The sequence below is a fragment of the Pseudorca crassidens genome, chromosome 5, assembly GCF_039906515.1.
Source record: "Pseudorca crassidens isolate mPseCra1 chromosome 5, mPseCra1.hap1, whole genome shotgun sequence".
In the NCBI taxonomy this organism is placed as follows: domain Eukaryota; kingdom Metazoa; phylum Chordata; class Mammalia; order Artiodactyla; family Delphinidae; genus Pseudorca; species Pseudorca crassidens.
This window is the reverse complement of record NC_090300.1, coordinates 87,757,601-87,772,761: the sequence shown is the minus strand read 5'-3', so window position 1 is coordinate 87,772,761 and position 15,161 is coordinate 87,757,601. Positions and strand designations below refer to the sequence as shown.

At 38.8% G+C, this 15,161-nt stretch overlaps 1 protein-coding gene across 3 annotated transcripts in view; it reads right to left on the bottom strand.

The window, feature by feature from the left end:
• Nucleotides 1-15,161, bottom strand: part of LSAMP (limbic system associated membrane protein) — a 652,751-nt gene that overhangs the window by 8,814 nt on the left and 628,776 nt on the right. The window contains exon 8 of one of the 3 annotated variants that reach the window (XM_067738826.1): nucleotides 6,468-6,500. The exons of the other annotated variants lie outside the window; for them this stretch is intronic. Coding sequence (XP_067594927.1) covers nucleotides 6,468-6,500 — 33 coding nt within the window. The remainder of the gene's footprint in view (nucleotides 1-6,467; nucleotides 6,501-15,161) is intronic. 3 annotated transcript variants of the gene reach the window in all.

Genomic DNA, 15,161 nt, shown 5'->3' with positions numbered 1-15,161 from the left:
GGACACCATTTGGAGGATGTGGGTGTAGGAATGGAGAGGAAAGTGGGGAAGGGATTTGTGTGCTGACACAAAGAGAATTGAGGCAGTAAATGTAGGTCCAAAGAGCTTGTCTCCTATGCTTTGCCTGTTGCATTTTCTCCTTTTATATAGTTCTGTTCATTTAGATTCATTACAAGAGAAAAATAGTAGTATTTTTCACACCAAAGACTTTTGAATTTAAGACTGTATGCTTACCAGAGGTAAACCCACACACATATGGTCACCTTATCTTTGATAAAGGAGGCAAGAATATACAATGGAGAAAAGACAGCCTCTTCAATAAGTGGTGCTGGGAAAACTGAACAGCTACATGTAAAAGAATGAAATTAGAACACTCCCTAACACCATACACAAAAATAAACTCAAAATGGATTAAAGACCTAAATGTAAGGCCAGACACTATAAAACGCTTAGAGGAAAACACAGGCAGAACACTCTATGACATAAATCACAGCAAGATCCTTTTTGACCCACCTCCTAGAGAAATGGAAATAAAAACAAAAATAAACGAATGGGACCTAATGAAACTTCAAAGTTTTTGCACAGCAAAGGACACCATAAACAAGACCAAAAGACAACCCTCAGAATGGGAGAAAATATTTGCAAATGAAGCAACTGACAAAGGATTAATCTCCAAAATTTACAAGCAGCTCATGCAGCTCAATAACAAAGAAACAAACAACCCAATCCAAAAATGGGCAGAAGACCTAAATAGACATTTCTCTAAAGAAGATATACAGATTGCCAACAAACACATGAAAGGATGCTCAACATCATTAATCATTAGAGAAATGCAAATCAAAACTACAATGAGATATCATCTCACACGGGTCAGAATGGCCATCATCAAAAAATCTACAAACAATAAATGCTGGAGAGGGTGTGGAGAAAAGGGAACACTCTTGCACTGTTGGTGGGAATGTAAATTGATACAGCCACTATGGAGAACAGTATGGAGGTTCCTTAAAAAACTAAAAATAGAACTACCATACGACCCAGCAATCCCACTACTGGGCATATACCCTGAGAAAACCATAATTCAAAAAGAGTCATGTACCACAATGTTCATTGCAGCTTTAATTACAATAGCCAAGACATGGAAGCAACCTAAGTGTCCATCGACAGAGGAATGGATAAAGAAGATGTGGCACATATATACAATGGAATATTACTCAGCCATAAAAAGAAATGAAATTGAGTTATTTGTAGTGAGGTGGATGGACATAGAGTCTGTCATACAGAGTGAAGTAAGTCAGAGAAAAACAAATACCGTATGCTAACAAATATATATGGAATCTTTATAAAAAAAAAAAAGGTTCTGAAGAACCTAGGGGCAGGACAGGAATAAAGACACAGATGTAGAGAATGGACTTGAGGACATGGGGAGGGGGAAGGGTAAGCTGGGACAAAGTGAGAGAGTGGCATGGACATATATACATTATCAAATGTAAAATGGATGGCTAGTGGGAAGCAGCTGCATAGCACAGGGAGATCAGCTCGGTGCTTTGTGACCACCTAGAGGGGTGGGTTAGGGAGGGTGGGAGGGAGATGTAAGAAGGAGGGTATTTGGGGATATATGTATACGTATAGCTGATTCACTTTGTTTTACAGCAGAAACTAACACAACATTGTAAAGCAATTATACTCCAATAAAGATGTTAAAAAAATTAAAATAAATTTTAAAAAAAGACTATATGCTTAGACAATGACATTCAAAAGAGAAATTGGTGTCACTGTAATTATGTGTCACTTGGAAGTTTTGAGGGCACATACGGAGATCAATACGTGTGAATGAGTGTGTGTGTGTGTGTTTAAACCTATGATGGTTTGCAAATGCAATGGAAGCATTCTCTGGTATGTAAACGTTTCCAAAACTGTCTACAAACATACCAGATCAGATGTAAAATAACACGGAAAATGTTGAACTCAAAAATGGTTTCTTATCTATGTTTTATGTGAATAATAATAGGAACAACAACAACCAAATACAACCAAGGAACAATTATGTAGCAGTTCTTACAAGTACTGTTATAAATGCTTTACAGATACAAGCACACAAGCATGTTATGAGGCAGGTACTCTAGTGAACCCTGTTTTACAGTGAGATAAGGGAGGCACAGAGAGGTTAAATCCATCGCACAAGTTTACACAGCTAGTAAGCAGAGGAGCTGGGGATCCCCCAGGTGGCTGGCTCCAGAGACTTCGCCTGTCACCACTGCACAGTGAGGTTACACAGTGAAGGGGTGCTGGTGAGTCCCTTGTCAAACATTCGGCAAATAAAATCTGGGTTTGTTTAAAACAGTAGCCCAGAACAACGAAAACAACAGGAAGGCATCCATTATCTTTGAAAAAATGATTTTCATTAGAAGATTTTTTTACTAGAATGCCTTCTTGAGAATATTAAAAATATCCCCTAATATAAAAATATGAATATATACAAAGTTTGAACAGCATAGTTCCAGGATAAAATGAGTGTTATTATATGTTTATCTATGGAAACACAGAATAAACAATGTAAATATTCAATCGATTTAATTTTTCTGAATGGCTGTAGGATCCTATTAATAAAAGGCACTGTAGCTACCTTCAGGTTCACGCTTTTCGTGAGGAATTAAGGTTCAGGAAGATTTTACATCCTGCACAAAGCACCTGATTAGTAATTGTTGACCAGGCCCTAGTGTTCTGAGTCTTAACTCAATGTTCTTCCTAATTCATCTCCCCCCAACCCACTCTTTCTGGCCTTTTGGGACCTTTCAGCTCCTTTAACGGTAACTCCCCAGGGCTTCTGGCACGATGGCAATGTGTTTCCCTATCATTTTAATTCCTCTTTAGGCTTTAGATGTCATGAGCTCTGTGGCACATTTGTTTGGATTAGTGTGTCAGTGATGCTTCCAAAACAAAGTCTACACGCAAGTTGAGGCCATACGGGGTTAAGCAAGAATGATTTTTGTTTTGCCCTAGGGATAGTATGAAAACAGAAAGTTTTCAGAAAGACTCAATTCTGCCTATTAATCTCATTTTTAGTGCTGGGACAGGCTAGATTATCTTTCAGACGTCTTGGAGTTGAGTGGTACCTGGGGGAGTCTGAAAAGTCTAGTGTTACCATTTTATTTGAAGGGTAGTAAATATTTGAAAAAACAAAAATGCCATCATTGAAAAATATATATGCATATATGAACCTAGATAAACATTTCATATATAACGCTCTTGCTAATGTATGTACACACATATATATGCAGATACCAAGAGAAGTATATTTGTTATATGCATACTTATATATACACATATGTTATAGGTCTTTTAATACACATAATTGAAAATTCACTGTTACTTTCACATGCTATTCTATGTTATACATAGGGAATCCCAGTACAACTGTGCTAATAATCTTTAATTTTATCTCTAATAAAATTATTATTACATAGTTGAAATGTATTTTGTGGATCTGTTAAAGATATTTTCATCTCTATCAATTACTATTTATTAAGCGCTCTCATATAGCTGTTTGATGTGCTTATATGACTTCCTCTTTTCATAATTGGTTTTGAGAAAAAATAAATAGGCTTGAAAAAGTACAAGGGTAAACGGGTGATAGTTGTGGAATCAACACAAATGTGTGTGCAATTACAGACATGTATATGACTGCATAGGAGACTATTTCAGTTAATGGCTATTTCAGGGAAGAGTAATCAGCAAAATCATTAATTATGTTTTAGTTCATAGTTATGAAATTTCTGCTTATTTGTGGAAATGCAAATAATAAATCTTATTTCCCACGCCAGATGGCCACACTCAGCAAGTGCTTTTATATACTGACAGATATAATGAAAGCAAGAGTCTGCAAACATAAATTAGCCTTAAGAATAGATGCGCAAATAGAACCACAATTCAAAAATTGCTACATGTTTTTCATGTAACAGACAAAAATCATATCTTGGTATTTAGCCACATCCTATATGTGTATATGTGTTTATCTAGGAAACATTCAATAAGCAGTAGCATTATCATTATTGTTATTAACTCTAGAAGTCTGGATTACAGAAAGGCATGAAATACCTCAATCAAAGGCATTGGTTTGTGAACCGGATCAAGGCTTTTAATGTTTGACCTGAAGGTGTGAAATTTAGCTGCCGCAGGATTGGGAATCTTGAGTCAACACACCAGGTCAAGGTTCTCAGCCCCAGGCCAGGATGAGAGGTGAGACTCTGTATCAGGGTCGAAGCCGGACCACACTTTGCCATGACAATGCTTATCAAAGGGAATTTGTGATTAAGGGCAAGATGGATAAAACATCCTGAAATTTCGGGATCTGAGAATTTGGGGGCAAGTCTTTACCTTACAAATCTGATGCAGGATGCTAAACCAACTGATTTGTCTTTCAGTAAAATCTCAAGGAAAGGACAAGGTGATCTTTCAGCACCTGCTTTAGAGAGCGTGTGCTTGGAGACACTTTGTGATTCAATGTGGCCAACATTTCTGTTGCTTCTCCTGAATACTTTGAGCTTTTTTCCAGGATTTGGGACCAGATTTATTCAAAATAATCATTAACCACACCCTCAGTGATCACTGGGCATTCCTTCCAGCCACTAAGGTGTCCAGGTCATTTATAATTATATTCCTGTACATAGTTCAGCCATACAAGAAAAGAAGGGCCAGATGAGTTTAAGTTTGAATTCTTCTTAGAATTACTAAGGATTGACTGACTAAAAAGAAAACAAAAATATAAATGATATACAAAACAACTGTTAAGCAAAGGAGAAAAATAATCTCCTAAATGTCTCAGTATCTAGAGGCCCAGACTGAGGCCCCCCTCAGTGTCCTGGGAGCCATGTTTAAAGGGAAAAAGACTGACTTTGGCGCCACCTGCTTTCCGCTCTCCGCCAGTACAGCTTTCTCTGCGTGAATGAATCCACTGGAGATGACAGTCTATAATTTCCAGGCTGGGGCAGATTGGAAGAGGGGATATATTAATATTTTCTTTGACCCGTGTGTCTTAGAATTAAATTTGGGTTCCTTCTCCATAATTCTTTATGCATTAGCTCCTCTTTCTATAAAGTGAGTCTTGGGTAAGGCTGAAGTATTCTCACAGTGAAGTGGGATTATCATATTTTTTCCATCAAAACAGCATCAAATATTTTGACTTGCAAAATTTTGAAATTTTAGGCCACTACTTAGAATTTCTTTGAATGACACGAGGAATTTTTCTCGTTGGTCTTTGAAAAAAAAAATCCTATGCCCTATTTTTCCCTCTACACCAAAGCTCTGTGGTATCACTACGTTCTACTAACACCAGCTACTTAAGATTCAAATGTAATTGATAATCATGGCATTGGAGAGGGAAGAAGGGCTGAAGAGAATGGTAGTTTATATTTCTTGCCCCAAATAATCTTGGTCCTATGTACATATTTTTGGTCACCTCTTCCCTGCTGCATTCTGTGAGGACTTGCTAGCACTGGTCATACACAAGGTGCTGGACCTTTCCTGGGTGTAACCAACAAAGTGTCCACAATCTCTGAGGTGCTTCACTGGTAGGCTCTAAGTACCACAAGAATAGGTTCTCACTATTGAGAATGATCTTGGTAGTCTCATCCCCTTTGAAACTCAGAGAAGAAGACATCTTCATAGGAGACAATTACCAATCCAAGTGGGTGACCATGAAGATTTATGGAGGGTGGTGTCTGCTAAACAGATTTTTCCATGACTCTGGTCTGGGGACAGACACTGTTAGGGATTTCTGTTGGTTTTGTGACGATGACACCTCAGAATTGGCAAATTGTTTGAATCTTAGGGTCCATATCCTGAAGCTTTGAACTGATGGCACTGTCTTTGTAGGGGAAAGTATACAATTTATATGCCACGTGGCTGACGAAGTTATGTGGGGCAGGTGGAGGGCACAAAATACTGGGATATCCCAGCAGCCCGGGTATAGTGTAGCAGGGTGAGGGTATATGAAGACCTGGGAGAACGCTCAGGCAGGAGGAGATATTAAATGCTCAAGTGCTTCATTTTAGGAGACCCTGTTCTATCTCCTTTAGCAATATATCTACTTGAACAGCCAACAAGGGATGGTAAAGTTGACTCTCTGGCTCTTCTGAGAGCCCTGTCATTGGGCAGTGAACGTTTCCCAAAGTGCAGCTCTGCAAGAATTAACCATGGGCACTTAAGAAAAGTGGGAGGGGGAATAACTTGCTCAGTTCCAGAGATTTAAAAATGAATAGCTTTCAAAAGCAATATTGGGGTCATGGGTTGGATCAGGGGCTGTTTTTCGCAAATGAGAAAGTTTACAATTTGGGAAAAAGAGTAGCAAATGTGTTATGGAAATTATTATCACAGATTATTGAAATGAACTAAAGTGTATAAGGCCCCGATGCATTGCTGTAGAATCTTAATTTTAACATACAGAAGGTAATCAGAAATAAGAACCATACCTTTTTGCTTGAAGTGCACGGTGGTGCCAATTTCTAAAAGGGAAACATTTAGCAAAATAAAAACAGGTAAAAAGTTCTGCATCAATTGAGAACAAGCACAAAGGTAGTCTGGTACTCTCCACTGAAAGGAGCATGAGAGGAAGGGTGGGAAGAACACTCTCAGAGGAACATATATGGGTAGAGATGGAAAGAAAGGCACATGGAAAGAGACTGTTTTGTTGGAACAAATGTTGTGCAGTTGGAGGTGGCAAAAACAATTTGCAACTACGAATACTTGATGTAACATGTGATGTGCGCAGACAAGTACAAGAACTCTGAGTATGACATGTAAAAGTACACTTGACCGCAATTTAGGGGAATGATAGGATGTGTCTGGCCCCCGACCGCATTCTACCATATTGCTCCCGGTTTGCTTTCCTCAAGCCAATTGCCTTTCTTCCTTCGCCTTTCTTCCTTTTCTTCTAATACACTCGATCCATTCCAACTTTCAAACCTTTGCACTTGCTGTTTCGTCTGCTTGGAGTGTTCCTCCCCAGACCTCTGCCTGGCCTACTCAGTCACTTCATTCAGGTTTCTGCTGAAATGTCAACAACTCAGGAAGGATTTCTCTCATCACCTTCTCAAAAATGGTATCCTCTGTTACTTCCTATTATTTTACCCTGATTTACTAATATTAAGAGCACCGATCACTACTTGGCATCATGTCATACACTTACTTATTTGCTTGTTCAGAGTTGATCTCCTCTGTTAGAACATATGTGCCACGAAGGCAGCGACAGTGCATGTCTTGTCAACCATTGTATCCCTGGGGCCTAGATAAGAGCCCGGCACGCAGCAGGTACTCAATAAATATTTGTCGAGTGTATAAATAAATCTCAGGGTTGGAAGAGCTTCTATAGGTCAAATACTTGCCTTCCCTTTTAAGTATCCTTATCAATTAAACCACAGTACTTACATCTCTAGGAGTAAATATGGAACATTTCCATAGGATACTTTGAATCTCAGGACCAGCTGAATGACTGCTCAGATATAGGAGCCCAAACCATGGCTGTTGGATAGGGATTTTCTTCTCTTTGAAGATCAGCATGTAGCCCTGCATCCCTGAATGGCATGCTTTCACTAAGTGACTTGGACTCTCAAGCCAAAGAGATGATTTTGATTTGGACATCCAGTCTCCTCACTGTCCTGCTTGAAACTTGTTTATGCTTTCTTATGGCTTCCGGGATAAAGGCTAACATCCCTAGCATGACATCCATGGCTCTGCCCTTTCACCCCTGCAGCCTCATTAATGTTTATCATCTCTGCATTCCAGCCCACAAGCCGTCTTGATGCTCCATGGTACCATGTTTTCTCTGCTGTGGGGCCTATGGCTTAATGATATCTCTGCTAGGAATCCCACTCGTCATTCAAACTTCAGTTACAGATTCCACAGAGATGTCTTCCTTTGACCCCTTGGTAAAATTATGTCCCTTTGTTATAAGCTCTGTTCTCCTTCATAACACTCATCTCAGTTTTAATTTCAAATGCATTTGTCTGAGGTTTTGATTAATGCTTACCTTCACTAGTGAACTTTGAGTTCCATGGAAGCAGAGGCTGAGTCTGTTACTGTTCCCTGTTTAGCACAGCAAATGCACGACGGCACTCTGAGTGCAAAATGGGCCAAAACAGAACGGGCAGAATCACTGAAGTATGAGAAAAATAAAGGTATGCCAGGCATCCTCCTAACAGAGGATCTGAGACTCTGTTAAGACAACAGAGAATCTGAGTAGCTGAACTCTTTATTCTCTGATTTAGCACAAAGGGGTCAGATCTTCAGAATCATGTCTGCAAAGCTTCTGAGGTTCAGAGCAATCTACTAAACCTCTCCCTCCCCGATTTTCCATTTGCCCGTCCAAAGGAGACCACAACGAGAAGCTCTCAAACAGCACGGTGCTTTCTAGCATTCTTATGATGCCAAGAAGAAGGGCACAATTATCCTAGTGTCTGAAGTCTTGAAAATGTTTGGCTACAATGCAGCGTTAGCAAAACTAGTATCAGCTGGACTGTGTGTGCATCTAAGGACAGTTTCCCTAAACTGGTCAGGTGTGGAGTGGGGGCTGGTGGGGAGCCCCATGTGAATGTTCTTTTATACCATGAGTACCGGTGCACTTCCGAAGACACTCAAGTCCATCGGCACCTGCCCTTCTATCCTTGAAGAGTTAGTCCATTACTTGTAGCGGGATGGAAGTCCATTCAGAAGCTTGGAGCAAGATTTATGCTCCTCTCCTAGCAGAAGCCAGCAACTGATGTCTCTCTCACCTTAGAAGTGAAGCAAGATTCTATCAAGATATAAAACGCCAGTCTCCACCTGTTGACCACACTGATCATCGGACCACTAACGTTTCAACTGTATATTAAACACGCTGACACCTGTTTTCTTTCATAACACCTGATCTCACCACTTTTCTTTGAAATCAGCATATCACCTTAAAATTTGTGGAAAAGGCACTGTAGAGAATTGCTTATCATGATATGAGGAAACTGAGGCCCAGAGAGGCTAATCAGTTCTCCAAGGTCACACAAACAGCAAGAGGCAGAGCTGAGACTGAAGTTCAGGGCTCCCGGTTCTCCAGCCAAAACTCTGAACATTATTCACTATACCCTTCTGGAATTTTTATGACAGCAAAGCTGAGTAAGCATAGCTTATATAACTCTAGGGTTATCTATCACTGGGACATTTAAATGACTGAATATCGACTGGGGAAAGTTTGGCTCTGCTCTGTGCAAAGTACAACTTCTTTCTTTGGTCAAGCCTTTTGGTTTATCATTCTTCAGAATTTAGAAGGACCTCTCAAGGTCACAAAGTGATGCTCTTCACCCAAAGGGGCTTAGATCCGTGATGGAATCATCTTCATGTAAAGAACACTTGTTTTTCCCTGCTCCATCCCGGGCCTCATGGAATAATTCCAAGCAATTGTTCAGGAACCTGGGCAAGCAGGGAAACCAATAGTTCTGCTTAAGCTATAAATTATCACTTCATTTCTCTTTGCCTCAGTTTCATCAACTGTAAAATAAGTTTAATCAAATGCTTCTTATAAATTTATTCTATCGGTTAAATTAATTATCATACTATGCTTAGAATGCTGCCAGACACATAGTAAATGCTCAATAAATAAGAGTTATTGTTGTCAGGTTTATGGTAAAAATCGCTTCTAGGAAAGATTGTCAGTTAAAGTTTGGCAGAAAAAGAGAAAAACAGATCTTAAAAGTAAGCCATAGCAGTACAGTTTCAAAAAAATTTTCTTTTTAAAAATCTGCAACACTATGGATGAACAAAACAAAATAATGCTAGCACACTGAAGTGATAGGGATGCAGGCTGATTAGGCAGCAGTTTGGTCAGGAGAAAACTAGCAATGGGTTAACCAGTCACTGGCACAGGCTTGGGCAAAAGTTTATATGTCCTAAATGGATTTCTTAGGGAACAGACACTACCCTACTAACCAATTAAAAAGAGTTCAACAAAATAATTTAAAAAACATTACTCAAATACTACACTCTATGAAGAAAATGTCACAAAAATTCAGACAAAAATATACACTTGTTTAAAATATCTTTAAAAAGCAAACTAGCTTACCAGTTAAATTTTAGGAAGTCTTCCCTATTGCAATAAATGAACTAGTTTGTGAAATACTAATGATCTTAACACTTGGAATTCCACTTGTACTTAGAAAAAGGGAACAGAGTGCTTATTTTGTACAATTATTTCCTACTCATCCTCTTCTGTTGGAATAGAACATTCTCTTTTGAGGAGCAAAATCCCGGACTTTTTTGAGCGGTGCTCTTTGAAAACTTGGTTGTATGCTGACATCTTGTGGTAATACTAAGACATGTTCCTTTGCGCCGTCTAAAGTAAATCACCTTTGTCCACGAGGTGGCAGTAGTGAGAAAGAATTTTTTTTTTTTTTCCAGAGCAGGCATGAAATGTTATTTGCAAAAAGGAGTCTCCTATTATAGGCAAGAAAAAAAAATTTTCTTTGGTCCCTAACAACTGACAATTATTCTTTCTTTTCCAACGTGAAGGAAATCTCAGGTTCTTGAGTAAAATTGCCTTGCCAGGGATACCAATTCTGTAGGGATTCCCTGGACATACCCATTAGAATATACCTGAAACCTATCATTTTTATGCCTCTCGAAGACTTCTCAACACACGTCGATCTTGCTTTAGCAAACACACTTAAAAAGTAAGCATGGCAGTGCCAGTCTAAATAGTAAAATAAAAAGATAAATCTACTGCAGCAATACAATGGACAAAATTTTGGGGGGTTCTAGTATAGAGGCAGTTCTAGACTTCTGCGGAAGCATTATTGTCATATGCTTAGATCTCAGCTCCTGATGAAGGCGTACAAGGAGGCAATGGGAAAAATAATTTAATACCAGAAAAAGCAAGTGCCTTGACAAATTTATTTATGCTAATCTCTCTTTGACTTTTAACTTCCAGATTCTTTACAACCAGCCGTGTTATACAAACGTGCATCATCAGAAAGAGCTGACTGGGCTTTTCTCATTGGCATAGACAATGTCTTCCTTGTTCACTACTGTAGCCTCAGCTCACTATTTCTCTAGCACAGAGTATGTGTTCAATAGATTTGCTGAATAAGTGTCTGAGTACATAAATGAATAAATGAATGAGTGACTGAGTGAATGAATTTATCAATCAATACCTTAAGAGCTGCCCTCCCTAAGATTCTAGGTAGGGGGAAATTTTATTCTCTGAAACCACTATGCCTTAACACAAAGGCAAAATTATTGTTGGGAATTCACAGTCATTTAAAGAACCATATGGGGCTGGGAGGTCCTTTCATTAGTCCCCAAATCCCTGGCAGGTAGAAAATTTTCTGGAGGGCTAAGCTTTATTTAAGAACTCATGAAATTTAAACCTTAGAAAATAAAGACCCAAGATGTTCTTTTGTTCAAAGGCCAGAAGATTTAGTCTTTCCTCTCATCTGCCATTATGTGGTATAATTAGGTCTCTCTCTCTCTCTCTCTCTCTCTGTAATTAGTATGAGTGTTGTGAAGGTGAGGGATGCTTCACTGGAAGCTCTAGAGTTTACAGTTTGGTAACTCCCTTAGTACCTGAGGAAATTTCCGTATCTATATTTATGAGCTGTTTTGGCATTTTGCCTTCTTTGAATTTTATGTGGGAGAGGAGGTGAGGGTACAACGAATCCATGAGGAGAAGAATTGATTTTCAGTACTTTGACTCTTAACAACTTATCTCTAATCCTATGCTTATAAGCATTCATTCTAATTCACAGGTAGGATATGTAGAGTTTAGCGGTTTATACTGTTCGTGCAATTGTTCTAATTCCAGGGTATTTACTTGAACGTAAACGGCTCACTTTTCAATACACCACAGCCATTTGAGCAAGGAGACATTCTCTGTTGCATATGGCACGACTCTTTCTATGAGGCCAATCTTCTGATATGTCCCAGTTTTGAAAATGACATGTTAGAGGACTTAAAATAACTAATCGCACTTTTTTTCTGGGCCAGAATGAATAAGAGTGTATGTTCAGGGGAGACAGAGGGTCCAAATTCAACAGATTTAATCCTCCAGTTGCCTGGGAAAAGTAAGCGAGGGACAGAGTTAAAACCATTAAGAAATTTAATGAAATTAATGTATAAGAATATTCGACGTGATGCGTCTTCTTCCCTCACTGATGCTGAGGACCTGAAGCATGACATTTGTGAAGTGTCCTCCATGGGAATTTATGATTTTTTGTGCTCTTTTTTTTTTTTTTGGTCAAGGTTTTGAAAAATAAAGTCTTTTATTATAGTAGCTTAAAAGGGGGACATTTTTATTAATTCAATTTTCAAAGCCACACTCTGAAAGTCGTTAATTTCTTTCTCAAAGGTTTCTCTGCTCTACCTGGAGGCTTTAGGGGTTAGCACTTCTACTTACATATTATTATTATTTTCCTTTTTACATAGGAAAATGATATGCCTATGATTTCTATTTGGATTGTTAGAGTTTTAAATTTTCTCTTTTACTATATTCACTTTTTGTAAACCCTAATGCCTAGTATTTCTAGAGTAATGTTCTCTGAGAATCACAGTAATCATTCTGCGTCTAGTTCAGGGGAAAAGCCAACATACAGAAATGGTTCTAAGAGTCAACATTTAAGATTATTCCTGTTTTCTTAGTTATATCATAGGTTGATCATTATCCTGACTACTAGGGAAATACATCAAACTGGCTGGGAAAACTAAAAAGTCTTAACATGTCATCAATATTTGAGAAAGGAAGTTGGCGTCCCCCTTAGCTAGATTTGGGTCAGAAAGGAATCCGACACTTGACTTTCAAATGCTCCTAGGGGCTTTTCCTCTTAGAGTTGACTGCGACCAGGAATGAACTTCAGATGTTTGATGCTGTTTTGGAGTGAGTCAGAGATATGAATGATTTACCAAGTTTTTTGCCACCTTAGACATATGGTGAGAGCTCCATGGTGAATGAATGAGTAAAGCCAAATCAGAACTAATGCTGACATAATTTCTCATTATATGGTAAAATAATTGAGACTCATTCCTTATTCTCATCAATTAGTGAACCAACCCTCTACTAACTAAACATTCGATACTAAAGAGAATTGGAGAAAATATTTTTACAATAAAAGGTCATTTCATTCAAAAAAGACAAATTTGTATTAATACCCCAATTTAGAGAGAGAGCGTAGGAGGACCCACATCTGAAAGGAGGACTTTTACTGGAAATCCTGGAGGGAATTTGCTCCAGGAAATCCACAAGGGAAATCGCTTGTAAAACGAGTCAGGTTTGACTTAGGACCTGGAAGAGTTGAGAGAGCGCTTGTGCCTGCGGAGAGAGCACTGGCTTGGGGGCAGGAACACTGCTCCTGGACCTGCCTCTTCTGTGACCTTGAGCAAGCCACAGGAACAGGCCCAGCCTCAGAGAGGGCAGAAAAAGGAGAACAGGTTAGGTGTTTTAACCTGAATATTTCACAGTACACTGACAGCTCCAACATTCAGATGAAACACTTGTTTATATCATTATTAATGGTGCTATCTCTGGGGAGAGAGATTATATATAATCTTTATTTTCTTCTTTATAGTTTCATATATTTTCATATTCTTCCATAATGAGAATACATAACATTTATTATCAGAATGGAAAACTATTTATAAAAACAAATCAATGTATTTTTTTAAAAAACCTCTAAATCTGGGGAAAAGAAAATAATCAATTTCTGATTCTTTAGCTTTGGGTTGACATCATTACAAAGAGAATGAATGTTTTCCTCCACTTTTTAGTTGGCTGGTATCATACAGTAAAACTAAAGAGAAGCTAAGATAGGTGAGGTCTGACTTCTATAAGGAACATCGTCTTTACAGCATGAAGTGACAATGCAATGAGAAATGTAATATATGGGTCTATGAGGTCCTTCTGACTGCACGCTTGAAGTAATTGCCCTGTAGAGTGAGTAGAGATGCACGAATTAACTTTAACTGCTACGGGCTCTGCTCAGTTGTGATATGGATGGTTCCAGAGAGTACAGACTCACTAAGCACTCCAGACATAAAGAGAGGGTTTCATTAAGTCTCTTACAGCAAAGTCAGCCTTCGCAAATCCTGCAGATTTCTTCTTTAGCCTGAGAGGCTTAATTTTTAATAATCAGTGAATTAAAATGTTAGAGAATGCCCAATGGGCTAAGTTTAATAAAGGAGTTTCCCTGGGCCACTCCACCTGAAAATATGCATAAGATAGAAAAACTCCAGAAGCAAATTTGTTTCAGTCAGCTATCAGTAAGGTATTAGGGCCAGACATGAACCTTCCGTCTTAAAGAAGAAACACGTACTTCTGCCGTTGTGCCTGGAACACGCCCATTGCACCTGTGGGTAAAATCTTGGCCTTTGCCCCTCGATGGAATTAAAGAACAATCATCACATTTCATAAAGGGCTATCTCCCAGCCCTGAATCTACTTATTGTTGGGGCAAAGTAGATTATATTTTCCGTGTTTAAAAATATACATTTTATGTATATTTGAAGCCTTTTGTGCCTTCATGTATTTAACTTGCTAAAAAAGGATTTAAAAAGTACAGGTTTGGGTTGGTCTCTAGAGATTTTCCTCCTGTCTGGTTTTCTTTCTCTCTACTTCTATGCTCTAAATTGTGAATTGCAGATCCGTTTTAGAATACATTTTAGATTTAAATTCTAAGGGATTCAAGATGGCCTTTAATCCATGTAAGATGTGTTTTCATTTTGCAAGTTTCAAAATCAAAAACATTCAAATACCATGAAACAAGGTAACTAGCCTATGGCATTTGAATGCAGAGATAACAAGTGAATTTGTGAGATTTCCTGGGATGTTAAGGCTCTTGGAAATAAGGGATTATTTATTGGAAATAAGGGAAGATAAGGGATTAAAAAAAGGTGGTGTGCTCAGAGTTACCCTAGGGCCTGCATCTGCGGCACTGACCGCCGCAGGGCAGAACTTGGTGAAGGCGGTGGTTCTGCTCTGGGCCCTTCGCAGTGACTGTACTACTTGGAGCGCCAGGATGCCTCAGCGATTTATCTGTCATTCCTGCTGCGTCACCGACTCCAAACATAGCATCATCGCCAGGTTCTAGAGCAGCTGCTGGAAAACGCAAATGGCGCCATACGACCTGACCGTTCCTACAACTAAAATAAAAACCTACT